Source organism: Podarcis melisellensis (assembly GCF_964234715.1).
Source record: "Podarcis melisellensis genome assembly, chromosome: 6".
NCBI lineage: Eukaryota > Metazoa > Chordata > Lepidosauria > Squamata > Lacertidae > Podarcis > Podarcis melisellensis.
In genome coordinates, this window is record NC_138538.1 from 40569419 (window position 1) to 40586572 (window position 17154).

The following is a 17154-nucleotide window of genomic DNA, read 5'->3' on the forward strand; positions in this document are numbered from 1 at the left end:
GCAAGGAGGTGGTTAATTAAGGACTGTGCCAGGTCTTGGACTCAGCTTAAGAGGCCCATTTATCATCCATGCACCTGGGCAGCTGCCCAATTTTGCTTGGTACTGGAACTAGCCACAACCCTGTTTCCTTACTTCTAAACCAATACGTTGAACACTGATTCCACTGTGTATTCATCACGCGGTTAGCCTTCCTATCTCACTGTATTACTCCCACTTTCATACAGGAGTGAAATAGCTCTTAAGCTATCTCTTTAAGTGTTGGAAGTTCCAGCTCAAAACCTTATGAAAGCTAAAAATCCTGTTGATTCTACAGGATTCTACAGGATTCTACAGAGGTATCTCATACAGCTGTGCCCCAAGAAAGGCACAGAATGATTGCACCAATCATTGTACCATACCTTCCAGTGTTCATCTGGTTCCAGCACTCTCTTCTTTCTCATAGTAGTCTAAGATTCACTGCTGAGCAAAGGAAGATCCTTGGCAAAGGAAAAACCATGAGGGAAGCACCGACAAAGCTATCCAAAAGCTGCCGGAGTCTTGCCCAGGCTACTGTTATCTTTCAGCTTCAGACATCCTACTGATCTGTTTTGCTGGGTGACAGAGGCAAGCAGGCAGGGAAAACACAACCCACACACAACATCATTCAGAGCAGCCACAAACTTGCCTCAACCTTATAAGATCAGCACTTTTTTTGGAAAAAAACAACAAGGAACTGCAGACTTTACAAACACTGACCGATGGCCTATTCTTAGCTCCTGAGCTGCTCTGGGGGCTTTCCAGGACCCAGAACACAGTGAGGAGTTTCTCCTTCTCTCTTATCGACTCACAGGAATTGAACTGAAACCTTCAAGATACGCATTCTTTTTTTTTTAAGAACTATTTTGTGTACGGTCAAGATAAAAGCAAGCCTGGTGAAGCTGAAAGAGGAAACCAAGTCAATTTATTAGAGAAGTTGCTCAACTTCTGTTTCCATGAAGTGTGCAATTATTGCAAAGACTACGTCACTCAGTTCCCCTTTTTTTTAAGTAAGGCAGGGCAAAACCCATGTGGAGATGGAGAAACCACTACTAGGAAACAACAGAGGAGGAACAAACCCAAGGCACCCCTTTTGGATGTATTCTAGAAAATAGTTCTTAGACATGGTAGTAAGTATGTCTGCAGAAAATTTACCAACAGGGGCTTTCTTTAGGGTTAACTGTCAGAAGCTGAATGGTCAGCTGTTGATATAAAGTAGGGAATCTGCAACCCTTTAGATCAGTGGTTCTCAACCTGTGGGTCCCCAGATAGTCACTTGTGTTTCTTTGGTGGTGAGAGAGGTTGGGGTTGGCCTAGGGTGTGGTTGTTTTTTTGTGATTGACTGTGATGATCTTTGTTTTCATGTGTGAGTGGGGTGAGTGGGTGTTTTGGATCAGGTTAGCCATATTCTGTGGGTCCCCAGATGTTGTTGGACTACAACTCCCATCATCCCTGAGCTCTGGCCTTGCTAGCTAGGGTTGATGGGAGTTGTAGTTCAACAACATCTGGCGACCCACAAGTTGAGAAAGGCTGCTTTAGATGCTGCTGGACTCCAACTCCCGTCTTCACTGAATGTTGGCCACGCTGACTGAGCCCGATGGGCACTGGAAGTCCAACAGTATATGGAATATCACAGGCTCCCCACCCATTGTAAACTTATCCAGCCTCACCCCAAAATTAAGACTGAGTACAACTTCCATTCAACTCAATTAGACATTAGGTAAAACTATTTCTCTATCATCAACTAAGGTAGGGACATCAAAACAGGAGATTGGATATCCCAACATTTGTGGAGATGGGTCTTGGATCGTGAGGAGATTATCGGTACTGTGGGAAAGGCTCTTTTAACTCTTTCCCAATGTGTCATTTCCCCTATTTAAATGTTCCTCCCATCCTCAAAGCTGGTATTAGCACTACAGTGGGAAGAAAGAGACATGATGTGGGTACCTTCCCCTTTTCCACTTTAGAACTACTAGCAGCTTCATGAGTGGTTATTTTTGATGGGGGGGGAAGGGTAGATGGAAAACAGTTAATCATCTCCTACCTACCCTAATGTTGCTGTTCCAATCAGTATCAGAATTTGCAGCATCTTTTAAAATGGGGAGCAAAAGAGATCTAATCATGGCTCTCCTGCAACATGTCTGTTTTGGCCTTCAAAAGTCACAGCAATGCTGGCAGGCTGTCTTGTGAATCAGACTTGCACAAGAGGTAATTTCAAGTTCGAAAGCCAAGATAGGTTTTTTGTTTTTGTTTTAAGGAACCTGTGTTGGCAGCCTCTTCCTGATTTTATGCTAAACTCCTTTATAGAAGAAGCTGAAAATAGGACATAGGTAAGTTTGATTCAAGGAGATAGAGGTAGGGGAAAGCACTGCTGTCCCCAGAGGTCTACTCGATAAATTATATCAGATTCCCAAATAGCCAACAGCAACTGTGCAGATACAATAGAAGGAAGTGTGGCAATATGACAATCAAAACTCCTGATTATCAAAAATGAACCTGTCCCTCTGCGGCACAACTGCTTACATAACTTTCTGGAACACAAGAAACATGTTTCTAATCCCAGGCCTGTGCCAAGGTCAGGTTCAGAATTATTGGTGAAACTAGGCTTTAGGAATTAGAAATGCAGGCAACCCCCAGTTTCCGTGGGGTTTGCATTCAGGCTCATTGTGTGTGATGGTGGAGCGTGTCCTGCCACACCTCATTCCACCCTATTTTCTTGCCTCTTCTGGGTTCACGGTGATGTGTGCATGTGCACTATCACACGAGCTTTTAACACGTGCAAAATGGTTATTGCCTGTACTGTACACCTCCACTTCCCTCATCCTGTCCAACTGACTTTAACCCAGTTGTAGCATGCATGACAGTGACCAGTCTGGGTCAAAACAAAACCAGGTGCACTCTTTTGAAGTTATCCATGCACTGATAACATCTCATTCAGGCTATTGCAACTCACTGTACCTGCAGCAGCACAATTGTTCACTGGGCTGAGTCATACAAAGCATCTAAACGTTAGTTCTGGCATAACTACATTGGTTACTAGGTCATTTCTGAGCAAAATGTTAAGTGCTAATTTAAACCTACAAACCCCTGCATGTCTTAGGACCAGGGTACCACAAAGACTGTTTCTCTACCTTAAATCTGCCAAGTCATTAAGACCAACCTCAGAGACCCTGCTCCACATCCCCATGCCATATAAATTAAGGCAGGTGGTGACCAGAGACAGAGTCTTCTAGTTGCTGTGCTTCATTAAAGGAACACCCTTCTTAGAGAGACTCACCTTACACTCTATTTTCTTTATGGCACTAGGGGAAACCTGCCTTATTTGTCCTGTTTTATGCTGAATTTTTAATTGACCAACTAGCTGCTATCTCTCATATATATATATATGGATGGACTGTATTCAACCAAGTCCTACTCAGGGTAGACCAATTAAAATTAATAAAGCTATATTAGTCATGGCCATTAACTTCAGTGGGTCTACTTTGAGTAGGACCAGCACTAAATATCACCTTGTGTGTATATACAGTATATGGTGGAATTCAGCACTATGCTATTAAAACATTCTGTCTGTGCAAGCATAACAGCTTATCAGATGGATCAATTCCCTGCTCCCCTCGCGCATTGCTCTGAAGTTCTCTCGATGCCCCCTCAAGGCCAATTTTGGGAGCATGCAGGGGGAGCAGGAGGGAGACCCTATTGTGGAAGTACAAATTCTTGCATAGGACTTCTGTTGATGGGGTTCAGTGTGGGGTAGTGGTTAAAATGACAGACTAGGATCTGGGAGACCAGGGTTCAAATCTGGGTGACCTTGGGTCAGACACTGCCTCTCAGCCTAACCTGGAAGCTACAAAGTCTGGAAGCTACAAGCATGCAGAGCTGCTCCATAAAATAGCAAGCCTTCAAGACTGGCAGGGGTCTAATGTCCCAATTGCACACCTATTCTCCCCTTGCAAGAAGCACCAAAGAAGGTGAGTGGCAGAACAGGTGGTTTATCATATGCCACCTTGTCCAAGGGCACACCCACACTGTACATTTAAAGCACTCTTATAGCACTTTAACAGAATCCTGGAAACTGTAGCTAGTTAAGGGTGGTGCAAATTATAACTCTGTGTGGGGTCTCCTAACAACTTTCAGCACCTTCAACAAGCTATGGAGTCTTTGCGGGAAGCCACAATTGTTGAAAGAGGTTTCTTGAAAGTTATTTGCCTAAGGGTGTCAAAACACAAGATACAAAATGGAGGTTCCCCATCAAGCGTCAAATTTTCCCTGCAGAATATGTGAAACGCCCCAATAACATCAATGTAGGGTGGAACTACATGTTACACTTTTGTTTTACAAAATGCAAGCAATGAAACTGCCATTTAAATGGACAGGAGGAAATTTTCCAAATCCTTTCCTATTGAGGCTATTTTCCTGCCCCAAATCCCCTCTCCCCACTGCTTTTACTCCCACTGTGCAAAAGATAGGAAATTATCTTCTTTCATAACAGGGATAAAAGCAGCTAGGGGCTGGGGAAGATCTTTGATGGGAGAATTACCTGACAGAAAAGAGTTAAGAAACTGCTAGCCTTTTGTGATGGTCTTCTGTTTCATTTTTTTTAACCCAGTCCCCAAAATGACTCACAGAACTACATGTCATAGTGACCACAGCATACCTATTAAGAGAGGACCAAATTCTGGGTTAGCATAGCAACCAGCACAGTGTGCTTTTTATATTGTGTTACGGAGTATAAAAGCTACCTCAAAAGAAAAAGAATACTATCAACATAGGAAAGAGGGAGAAAGTAATTGTTTGAATGAAGGAAGAGCATGACTGACCAAGTGCTTTGAATATCAATACACAAATTAGTGACAAGACCTTGGAAACAGCCAAAAATACATTTCCCTTGCCTACTATGTAGACAAAAGTCCCACAGGGAGGTTATATGCTTCCTCAATTAATGCACACAAAAGAAGCAATTTCCTCAGCCTGACTGGATAATGATATTGAAGGGGCACAGAATGTCTGAAATCTCAGCAGGAGCCTTGTGTGATCCTGGAGCAAGCCATCTCTGAGAGAAGGGTTGCACTCAAAAGGCAGGCAGCGTGACAAGAGGAGGCAAGCAATCTTGCTGACAGTAGCAGTGAGGTCATAGTGCCTGAGGAAAACCAAGCCAACTTGAGTGATTGACTGAAACAGAGGCAATTTTCAGAGGGGCAGCCATGTCAGTCTGTTGCAGAAAAAACAATGACCGCTCCCCGCTTAAAATGGGGGGCGCCCTTTGCGTGGACGCGTGCAGCCCCTAGATCTGGAGCGGCTCCAACAGCATAGGCTTGGTTTGCCTTCCCTCAGGTGGGATACCCGGAGGTCTCCACCTACCTCAGTCAGTCGTCCAATCCCACCTGGGGGAAGCGTTGCCAAGGAGACCAGGCCAGGTAGGGGAGGGATTACCTGCCCACACAATAGAGGGAGGATCTTACCTGGGAATCCTCACTTGGCTCCAGAGCTTCTGGAGGGTTGCACCCAACATTGATTCTACTCAAAGAAGATGCACTGGACCAAATGAACACAACCAACTTAGGTCGGTTAATTTCAGTGGATATACTCCAAGTAGCACCAGCATTGGACAAAACCCTGTGTGTCTCGTGGCACCTTATGAATCAACAAGTTTTCATTATGTAATATGCTTTCATGCACTAGAGCACTATTTCCCAAAACGTCTCCCACCCCAGACCATTTGAAAAGTTGCTGCAGGTCTTGGCAGACTGCTGGATGATTTTTCTGCCCCTTGTTGAAACTATAACGCTCCTTTAGACGTGACATGATTTTTAATTGTATTTTTAGTACTTCCTTTATTTCTTATATATTGCATTTGATTGTATTACAGGTGAATTCCACAGAATTTAGTCTGTAATACAAATACCAACATATGAGAGATAAAAGCAATAAAATACAATTAAAAATCAATATAAATATTTAATACGGTGGGTGTGCCTTCTCCCATCTTCAACTATAAATCCACGGACACTTCGCAGACCACTTGAATCAAGCTTGTAAACCATGGGTGGGGACTGAGCATAGATGAAACAATTGGGGTTTAAGAGGGAAAAGGTGGAGCAGAGGCTGCAGAAAAACAAAAAGAGCGAGAAAGGGGATGAAGCATGGAATAAGAGAGAAATGGGGTTTGGAAGGAGATAGTTCAGAGGACGAAAGAAGTGGAAAGGAAGAAAAACAAAGAAGCAATATGAAATCCTAAGGTGAAAAGAGTGACATAAGATTGCGCATGTAAGGGGAGCATGTATATAGTTGCGTGGTACGTATAGATGTTTGGGAGAAGGGTTGGTGGGTTGCCCATAACTTTTCTGTGTGGTGGTGGGGACTGGCTGCCATTGCCATTAAACACCACAAGATGGAAAGCTGCAGAGCACTTTACTTTGGAGGAGGAGGAGAGCTTCAGCCAGCCTTCAGCGCAGAGGTTACAGGAGCGCTGAGGCAGCTTTTTCAACTGCCTTGAACCTACAAGGTGCTAAGCGCCAGTGGCGTAGCATGGGTTGTCAGCACCCGGGGCAAGGCAAGTAATTTGTGCCCCCTAACCCATGGATTTGCGCCCCCTAACCCTAACCTCCAGATGTTGCGCCCGGTGCGGCCGGCTCCCCCTGCACCCCCCACGCTACGCCACTGCTAAGCGCCTTTAGCTCCCTGTTAACGTCAGGAGGAGGTTAGGGCACTCTCAGCACTCTAGGCTGCCTGTGTAAACGCCTTTGGGCAAAGTCAATCTGTACAGTCCAAGAGAACCTTTTCTTTCCCACTTAGGCAGCAGAGTTCAGGAACCCAGCTGGCTTGAGTGAGCCAGGCTCTCTTGACTCTGATGGGGGCCCTGCAGCCTGATTTTCCAGAGGAGGAAGCATGTGTGGGTGTGTAGCGGGTGTTTCGCGCCTTATAAAGCTATAGGAACTTCCTCTCCCAGGCTCTTTGGACAAAATTAAAAACCCAGGAAAGCCTTGGCTGCCTAAAGGTGATGAATACTGGGTTCATTTTGAACACAGGAATGCACACTGGATGTGGAAATGGAAACATTAGTTACATAATCAGACTAAAGGGAATAGTACTAAAACCACAGCAGGGTAATGGGATTTTCAGGATAAAGCTCTTTTAAACTTTCAGGGATCAGCCACAAACTGGGTAGTGCTACAGATTTTCTATTTTCAGACAATAACAAATGTTTTTGTACTAGAGTATGCTGCTACTACTTGCACAGCTCACCAACCTCACATAACCCACACCCTCCTGAGCCCCATATGACCAAAGAGGGCACTTAGAAGCTATCACGTCAAAGGCAATTTAAACCAGATTACCCCTGTCCAGGGGAAATCTGATGTTAAGGAAGTCCCTATTTGGATGCACCCATGCTCAGAGTAGCATTACAACAGCAAGCAAATTATCCCAGTTTGAATGGTCAATGTGGCAAACTTGTCCAACAGCAAACATATTAGCAGATTCAGACAATATACAGGCAACTCCCCATTTGTGGGAGTTCAAGGCAAATGCGACTGTGACTACACGCATTCCCACAAATCCGGAAGTGGCACAAATAGGGGCAAAAACGGTCCTAAAAGAGCGTGGAAATGGCAAAATGGCCAGAAAACAGCATCTAGCAAGGCTTTGCAATCCCAGGAGACCTAGCACAAAGTTTGAGTAAAGAGGCTTGAAGGGAGCAACTGTGGTGTTTGCAGGCTTTTTCAATGGTCTTCCCAATATACGCGATTTCACTTTGATGCATCGTGCCTCGGAATGTAACCCCCATGTAAATGGGGAGTTGCCTGCATCAGATTAAAAAGGTAAAGGGACCCCTGATCATTAGGTCCAGTCATGGCCGACTCTTTACATGCTACCATCAACGCTCGTTTCCAACAGGAAGGAACCTCATCATTTCCTGCATCTGGACCATATCTTAAGCCTTCAATCTTTATGTTCTAAACCTACCTGAGTGGAATACTTCATTTGCAAATGCAAAGTCATGCCAAACCACCTACAGCAAATCAATCTGTTTTATTGTTTTCAGCAACAAAAGGATAATTGGGATGCCAGAAAAGCTTAAGGGCAAAGTGTTTAATAAACCCCAGCAAACCTGAAATTTCTGTGCAATAGATTTGACATAACGAGTAGCCAAATAAAATGAACTAAAATCCCTGTACGGAGGGAAAGCTTTGCAGTTGTTCAATCATAATTAAAGTTCTCTTCCACAGAAGGCCAGTGGGCTCCTTTGGATATGTAGGAGGAAAAGCAGGATTTAAAGCTGGTGTGGTGGAAATAGGGTGGCCACTTACACAGCAGTAATAATAAAAAAGAAGACAAAAGAGGTCACAGTTCTGCATAAAATTTCTGTATACTAATTTATATGTCTAGATATGAATTTAGAAATAAGTACTATAATTTTAAAAGAAACCGGGTACATCCCAGCATAGTCAGGCCTACATTCTGTCTTTTCATGGTTTGCTGCTGCCTGTAACTCAGCACATCAAAACATAGAGCATCAAAACTCCCCCAATTCCTGGGGGCTGCATAAATACTGCAGCATGAGCAGGGGCGTAGCTAGGTGCTCCAGCACCTGGAGCGGCGGGGTGGGGTGATCTTCCCACAGGGGGTGGATGAGGTGCTGCGGCAATCTGCACATGAGGGCACCACGGCGATCTGCGCAGCAGTGGAGAAAGCTGCTTGGGTGCCTCAGGCGCACCGCCCATAGCAGTGGGGCGCACCACAGGGCCTCCAGAGTCTACCTGCCTCCTCCTACTCAGCCTCCCTACAGCTGGGGGGAGTGACAAAATGCCGGGCGGCACTCACTGCAGAGCCTATGCGTGCCCAAGCCACTGCATCTCTCCCAAGATTGTGAAAGACGTGTGGCTCGGGTGCACACAGGTAAGTGCCGCCCGGCATTTTGTCACCCCCCTGGGTGGGCCACACCTACCGCACCCCCCCTTCCTCCGCCACTGAGCATGAGCTAGAGTGGTGCTGTCTCATACTTGGATTAGACTTATGGAACACTTGCCCAAAAGGTTGGCCACGACCCTGCATTAGTCCATGGTGTTTCGATATATTTTCTTTTCTACCTGAAAGATGCAGTAGCCCAGTACTCTGGAACTGGCCCTTTTTGCACTCAAGGAGACGTGCAGAAAGAGGACCAAAGGGTGTTACTGTGAATGAAGTCAAATACACACCTGTTCCCCTTCAAAAGTACTATGTGGATGAGCATTAACAATGCCTGCTTGTAAACATCCATTTGCACCAACAGCCTGATGTCATCAGAAACAACAGAGCCGGGAGTCTACAGACACAACCTCCATCTTAAGCAAATGGACTGGTAGGAGAGAAATCTAAACAGCAAACAAAACTCTAGCACAAATCCAGTTTCCTTGAGCTGAGAGGCAGCCAAACTGAGGAGAACTTTGTTTAGAGACGCTCTTTATCTGAAGAGCTGAACAGCCCCAAGTCTTATTTCCATATAAAGAACCACAAGAAAGAGTTGGGGACCTTGAAATCAGCACCTGGACAGCAGACTGAGCAGTCACTCAGGTCACAAGTCTTTCTATGTAAATTTCTATGTAAATTCCAATGATTATTTTTAAATTGGCATCCGTACACATCAATTAGCATATCCCAATTTTATGTAGATCAGTTTCTTCTTTGGCAGTATATTTCATCTCTTTTGGGTGGTAGGAGGCCACCTTAAATGAGCAGCTTCACAGAAGGAGAAAACACACTATGTGTTCAGTTCTATGTACTGAATGTGGCCAGTGAGCCATATTCTGCAACGGCAGTGCCAGCCCTCTGTAAGCTGGGTAATGGAAAGTCTATGCTGAATAAAATTCAGCTCAGTGATAACCAGTTTGCTCAGAAACAGGGCAGAGGAAGAAAAGGGCTACACAACCTATGCTCAAAATAGTAAGCACAAGGCATGTTTTCCTAGACACTGCCAATTACAAGAAAAAGGAGCTCTATTGGCTTGCTCAGAACACTGAGGTCTTTTGGAAGGAGGCAGAGGAAACTTGGCCTAAATTCATCGGAGTTTCAAAAATTTCAGTCCTAAGTGTCTAAAATAAGCTAAGGGTCACCTTACAAATGCACACCGGTGTGTATGTGTGTGTTAAAATTCAATTTGATCTGCAGACTGACAGTGCTAGAACAGAACACTGTCTGGAATGGGCACAACTTTCTCCTAAAGACCTGAGCTGACACAACTTCTTGAGCAAAAAATGACAAAGTTGTTTCATTTAACCATAGCAGCTGCCAAGCCACCTCACATTTAGTAAGGTAAGCAGGAGAACTGTGCTGCAGCGGGAACAGCAGCCTACTTTTGCAAAAACAAACAAACAAAAAAACAAAAAACCCTGAGAAAGCAATTTCCTAAGATTCAAGAACACAGTCAGAATAAATATGAAAATCTGCACATTCCAACCACCTCCATCACTATGATATTCTTCCCCACAAAATGGGAAGCAGAGCATCACAACTGTATTCTATCCAAAAGCATAAGAACAAAAGAACCCTTCTGTAGAAAGGTCAAGAGATCAATCTAGGCCAACATCCGCCACAGTGATCAAGCAGACACTTATAGGAAGACTGCAAAAAAAACGTGAGCTCAGAAGTGTTCTCCCCACTTGTGTTCCCCAGCAACCAGTATTCAGCGGCTGGAGGTACTACGCAGCCATCATGGCTACCAGCCACTGATAGCCTTCTTCTTTTTGGGAAGAGGGTGCAAAGTTCCAGGGTGGGAGAGGATCCTGCAGCAAACAGACCTAAAACAGGGGTGGATAAACTGTGGTCCACCAAATGTTGTGGGCTCCCATTAGTCGCAGCCAGTATATCCAATGGTCAGAGATGACGGGAGTTGAAGATCAGCAACATCTGGAACATCAAAAACCTTCCAGCAGCAGAGGTTTAGCACTGCAACCACTCAAAATGTTTCTGCTTATCATGGAAGAGGCAGAGAGACAGGGACCATACGGGAGCTTCTGGCAACAGCACCTCCTACTTCTTCTGCCCTCTTCTCCAGCTGGCTGGTTTTAGGAGATATAGTATGATAAGGAATCCTGCAGTCTAGTAGAACCAGTATAAACCCAGTAGATTCATCACCCCACTCAAGGTGCCCCCAAATGTCCTACAACCAGGACAGGCCCCACCATTAGGCATAGTAAGGCATCTGCCTCAGGTGGTAAAGACTTGGAGGACAGAACTGTGTTTGCCGCCCAGCTTGCCCTGCACTCTGTAAGCGACCTGCTGCCCTCTGTTGTGGTGGAGGCAGCCAGCACTCAAGTTCAATTCAACTGCCAATCTGATCAGCTTCTGTTCATGGACCTGGGGTGGGAGAGAAATCTTGTCCATCCTAGGGAGCGAGACATATTGGGCTGGTCCTGCATGCTACCATCTGCCCTCCGATGAGCCCATGCTCCTGAAAATGCAGAAGAAAGAAGGCTGTACTTACAAAGACTCCTAATAAAGAGTTGAGCAGCAATATCTTTTTCCCAGGGCAGGGGTCAGATTCAGAAGGGTGCATTTCTGGCATGAGCAGCAGCGTTGGTAACGAGCCCGGCTGTGTGATCCTTCCACAGGGAAATTCTCCTCCTCCTGTCATGAGTTGAGTTAAGGATTGGAGGGCTGGGTACTGGTGGGAGCATACGAACCACGGATGGGGGGGGGGGGGGAGGAAGAGAGGAAGGCATGTGTGTTTCGGCTGCTCGCTGGGGAACTGAAGCTTCTGAATCAGCAGCCAAGTACAATAAGCCCTGGCTAGTGCCACGGAGAACAGAGTGAACCCGGAGGCAGAAGGAACATGCAAGATGCAGGGGGAAGCTTTTCTGTCTCCTTGGTGCTTGCTTCCCGCCCCGCCCCCCTCCTCCCCAAAGCATTCAGAGAACAAACACTACCAATCAGCCCTGTTTGAATAAGCAGTGTGCTCTTTGAAGAGAGCAATTCAGAAGAAAATCCTGTGGTACAGAACAAGTTAGCCACAAAAGAGATCTTATGGCAGATCCCTTCTGCCATGCCAATTTCATCAACAACCCGGGGCCTACCAAGCACTCAGTGCTCATGACAGCAACAGATTATCTGGCCTTGTGCATCCACAGACAACAAAAAACAACTAACAATTAAATCCTAAGCATGTTTACTCAAAAGTAAATTACGCCGAGCTCAAGAGGCCTTAAAGGTAAAGGTAAAGGTACCCCTGCCCATATGGGCCAGTCTTGACAGACTCTAGGGTTGTGTGCTCATCTCACTCTATAGGCCAGGAGCCAGCGCTGTCCGCAGACTTACTCCCTACTAAATGTGTTTAAGACTGTAGTGTCAGGTGCTTTATGAAGTCTGTTAAGTCTCCTGCTTTTGAGAGTGAAACTTTTCCTTGGCCAGAGCTTCATATGAGCACAGGCTCCTGCAAATCTGTTTTGGGTGCTAGTATCAGGCCCAGTGATAGGACACCCCCATGTAGAACTGTCCAAGAAGCTTGTTTGGAAACTGCAGCTAGGCTCCTGTAGGAAGTGGCTGACTGCGAACATATTCTGAAGGAACTGCACTGGCTGTCATTACACCACTGAAACCACTTCAAAGATTTGATACTTGTTCAGAGCTTTATACACAAATGGGGACCTGGATACTTGAGAGAAGACCTGCTCTCCCATAGGCCAACCTGTTTATTAGGTGGCTATCTCCCATTCATTGCACATGAACTAAATTCAGAGGCCTTTGAACTAGAGTATGCAAAGCTTAAAAACTGATCCAGCATGAAAGCTTCCTATCAAGAAGCAGAGTCTCCAAACAGGTTAGCATTTTGACACCTATAGGAAGATTTGAACACCAGCCTCTCCCATCTGTTTTCTGATTTATAAATATATCTCTGCAGCTTCCCACAGATTGTTCTTCTGTTGCGCTCATTCTGGGAGTTTTTCTTGTGGGATTACATCTTGCCATAAAAATGCAAGGTTGCAATGCGGAAGGCACAGATTCAACAAAACTGTATGCGAAGAAGAAAGGAGTGACCTTGAGCAGGCTATTTTAATTAGTCTCTTAGTTCTTCATTAGGAGAATGGAAACAACATTCTCTTCCCATGCTGATTGTGAAATATGCATCTTGGTAGGTAGCCATACAGCTCCTAGCATAATGGAACACCTCAGTGTTGCTGCAGTGCAAAACACCACTGATAACGGCAGAAGGATAAAAGGCAGCATTCATAGCATGGTTTCTTATTGTCACTGTACTTTCTGTATAGTTTCGATACAATTTTTATTTTTTCAAGTTTTTATAGGCTTTGAGGGCGGTAGAAACTCTTTGATGAAGAAAAGATGGAAGTCAAATCTTGAAGCCATTTGTTAAGAGTAGCCTGCTAAATCAAGCCAATGGGCCATCTAGTCTAGCATCCTGCTCTCACAGTAGCCAAGCAGAAGCCTATGGGAAGCCCACAAGCAGGACTTGAGCACAACAGCACTCTGCCCACCTGTGATACTCATCAACTGGCAAGCAGAGTGGAGATAAAACACAGCCATCGTGCCTAACAGCCACCAGTAACCAGATCCTCCATGAATTTGTCTAATCCTCTTTTAAAGCCATCCAGGTTGGGGGCCATCACTGTCTGCTATGGGAGCAAGTTCCACAATTTATGCACTGTGTGAATAAGTAGTTTATTTTATCTGTCCTGTATACAGGTATTTCAGCCTGCAGATTCATTCTATCTCCATGAGTTCTAGTGTTATGAGAAACTTTTCTCTCTCCAATTCCTCCATGCTATGCATAATTTTTATAAACTTTTATCATGTCACCTCTTACTCACCGTTTCTCTAAACTAAAAAGTCTCAGATGCAGTAAGCCAGCCTTTCTCAACCTGTGAGTCCCCAGATGTTGTTGAACTAAAACTCCCATCACCCCTAGCTAGCAAGGCCAGAGCTCAGGGATGATGGGAGTTGTAGTCCAACAACATCTGGGGACCCACAGGTTGAGAACCGCTGCGTAAGCTTTCCTCATAGGGAAGTTGTTCCATCCTCTTGATCATTAAAATGCCCCTTAAACAATGGTCATTTAAAACAGGGTAATTACATGGCTTAATTCAGCAAAAAAAACCACCAAAATCCTGTGGTTTTTTAAGGGATATTTTAACAAATGGCCCCAGATTTGACTTTAGTTTTGTATGCTTTTTAAAAAAAACCAGTATTTGAGTACAAAACTTGGGTTTGGGGCACAGATGTTATGGTTAAACAGAGGCTGCAATCCTATTCAATGGGAATCATTCATAATGTTGAGCACAATATTGCTTACTTCTGAGTAAGCATGCAGGACTGCGCTGTTCAACAAATAGCTCTGTGGTGAAAAAACATTGACTCACCTCTGCAAATTTACCACCATCCAGTAAGCAGGCGGATTTGCTGCTCTCTGGTTGGAATCCAAGAGAAGGCTATTTAAGGACTTTCATTTGCTAGGGAAAGTTCCAAAAGTTTCATGATCACTGCTGGGGTCCAACCCAGTGCTGTTATGGATGACAGCACATGCCTGGGCCTGCTGGCAACTCAACAAAGCTTGCTTTGAAGAGAGTTAGATTACAGAGCGACTGCAACAGGTTGAAATGTCACTGCATACTCTCTCTGAAATTCTAATCTGCAGCCTAATTATCTCAGTTAATTAAGGATACTGCCAGACAGCTTCCTGTGGTTTGGCGCCATAATACAGAAATGGGAGCACGTGATATTGTCACTCGGCATGGGAAGCCACTCTGTACTCTGCCTGGCCCATGCTGGTTGCATGCAAACTGATAAATGTGAACAAGAAATGCTGGGTATCTGAAGATCTGTCTGGATATGGTCAGTCAAGCCTTGTATCACCTCCACCCATCCACAGCTAATGTCTATTTTCCTGTGGCACCACAGCACAATACACAGAGTGATTCAACCTCATTCACTTATTCACTCCCTATTTCCAACAATCAGAGGTACTGTACAGTGATATCCTGGTGGCCCAATTCTAGCAGTACAATCATGGCGGCCTGTCATGGCACCTTCAAGACTAGTAGTGAAGGCACACAACTCTTAACAGCTGCAAGGCTCTTCCAGAAGCCCTCTCACTGTTTTCAGTCTAAATATACCTCCCTTCCTCCTGAAACACCCTAGATTTATATATGAGTGGGGCAGACATGTAAAAAGCAGCATTTATCTGTCACCATCTCATCTTGTTTGGCCCTACTTCAGACACCCAAGATCAGTTCATAAGTACAAAAATAAGGCAAAAACAAAGCAAAGTTGTCAAGAAAGCCAGAAAGGCTACCCACACATATTATGAGATACCTTGTGTACACGTCTGCTGTAGCTGTTCAGAGGTATTGCGTAATGACAGCTTTCACAAGAATTGAAATTATGAAATGGCAACATGAGGGTGCTACCAGATGGGACACTGAGAGCCAGAGATCAGGTTTAATAACGCATTTCAAAGCTATTTAGTCACAGTCAAAATGAGAGTCGGGGAGAAAACTCCCCAAGAACAACCTTCTCTCAGTTTTTCACTACCAACCAACTGCATTGTTTCTTGTAACACCACTAGCACTGTTACTTTTAACCAGCCTTACAAATAACTTGCCAGCGCACACTTTTCTATGCTCACCTGTGCATGCATACCAGTATAAGCCATTGATAAAGCACATCTACAGCCTGGGAGATGAGGGGAGGGCGCAAACTCAAATTTATATTTTAAAAATCTCCCTATTTGCTCACCTGGTGGCAATTCTGACTCGCCACAGGTGAGCAAGTGACTGCCTATTTACAAGCTTGCTTTTAGTTGTATGCCTGTCTTGCTCATGTGTGTGAAAGGGTAACTAATCTAGAGTACATATTCTTGCTAAAGAGAGATAAAGGCTGCCTCCTACCACAATCCTTAAGTTAAGTCTCCAATTTTGGTCATAAACTGGTTTATACAAACCCCTGAACTGAAGAAATGAATCCTGAAGCTGCCACTGGTGGTCAACCTTCCTCTTTCTTCTTCTGGAGACTAGGCTTTTGATCAACATATCCAAGAACAGCCAGCATTTTGAGATTACTGTTTTTAATCTATAATTCATCCATTTCCTACTCCATTTGCATCTACTGATCCCACATGGAAGAGCACAGAAAGGATATACCAGAAGGTCATAGGAACCCATATCTTGCTCAGGCTTTTTCTTGCACAATTTATAGGGATTCTTTATTCCATTATAACAGCTGCAAAATGTGACCAGGGTCCCCCCCCCCGAACAGAGGCAGCCAACAAGGTGCCCTCCAGTTGTTGGACTCCAATCCCCATCATTCCTGACAATTCACCATGCTAGCTGAGGCTGAGGGGAGATGAAGGGTACCATGTTACTATGGCTGCTTTGAAACATTTAGCCGATGCCCAACTGCAACCTTCTCACATTCTCCAAGTTGAAGAGACTTTTAAAGGGGAGTGGTAATATAAGATGTAAGGGCTGCATTATATTCATTACATCTGGTCCTCCTGTTTGCAAAAATACACACCAAGTATACACATCTGTAAATAAGTTCTCACCACTCCCAAGCTCTCACAATTTAAAAACAATAAACTAACATAAAACCAGCTCCCTGACTCTTTTTGCCCCCTTGTACATCAGTGACAATTTTACCACCACCATCCAAAGAACCAGTGTTTCACTTAAGTTTAAAAACTTAAAAACTCTAGAATTCCTGACTAACAGACCTAGAGCTCTTCCTATGCATTCAGCTGAACTTGGAAAAAGAATTAAACCTACAGTGTGTGAAGTCCTCCACCAAATTAAGAATATGCATCTGGCTGACCACTGTGAAAACAGGATGATTGGCCTGATCCAGCAGGTGCTTCCTATGTTCTTACAACCTTAAGAGTCAAAGTCTGTATTATTTCTGACCAAATCATACATGACATGCTTTATTTATCAAACCAGCCTCAGTACAAAATTAAAAAAAACCAACTCCTTTGCTCTAGATGAGGTCCAAATTAAAGGGGGGGTTCAGATTTGAAGAAGTGTTGAAGTTAGGGTGGCCAAGGGAAGGAGGAGATCAGACTCCTGCACCTTTAACAGATGTGCAGCAGAAATTTCAGCATCACACACAATACACCTGGTGAAATCCTCCCATCTACACAACTATTAAAGGTGCAGAGTC

General features: G+C 44.6%; 1 protein-coding gene across 9 annotated transcripts in view; it reads right to left on the reverse strand.

Moving 5' to 3' along the window:
- Window positions 1–17154, reverse strand: part of TMCC2 (transmembrane and coiled-coil domain family 2) — a 91397-nt gene that overhangs the window by 17680 nt on the left and 56563 nt on the right. The window contains exon 2 of one of the 9 annotated variants that reach the window (XM_081914727.1): window positions 399–446. The exons of 4 other annotated variants lie outside the window; for them this stretch is intronic. In XM_081914727.1, coding sequence (XP_081770853.1) covers window positions 399–440 — 42 coding nt within the window. In that variant the 5' untranslated portion in view covers window positions 441–446. Of the gene's footprint in view, window positions 1–398; window positions 801–11473; window positions 11621–17154 lie in introns of those variants that run through there. 4 more of the 9 variants (XM_081914725.1, XM_081914723.1, XM_081914724.1 and 1 more) reach the window with 4 other exon arrangements.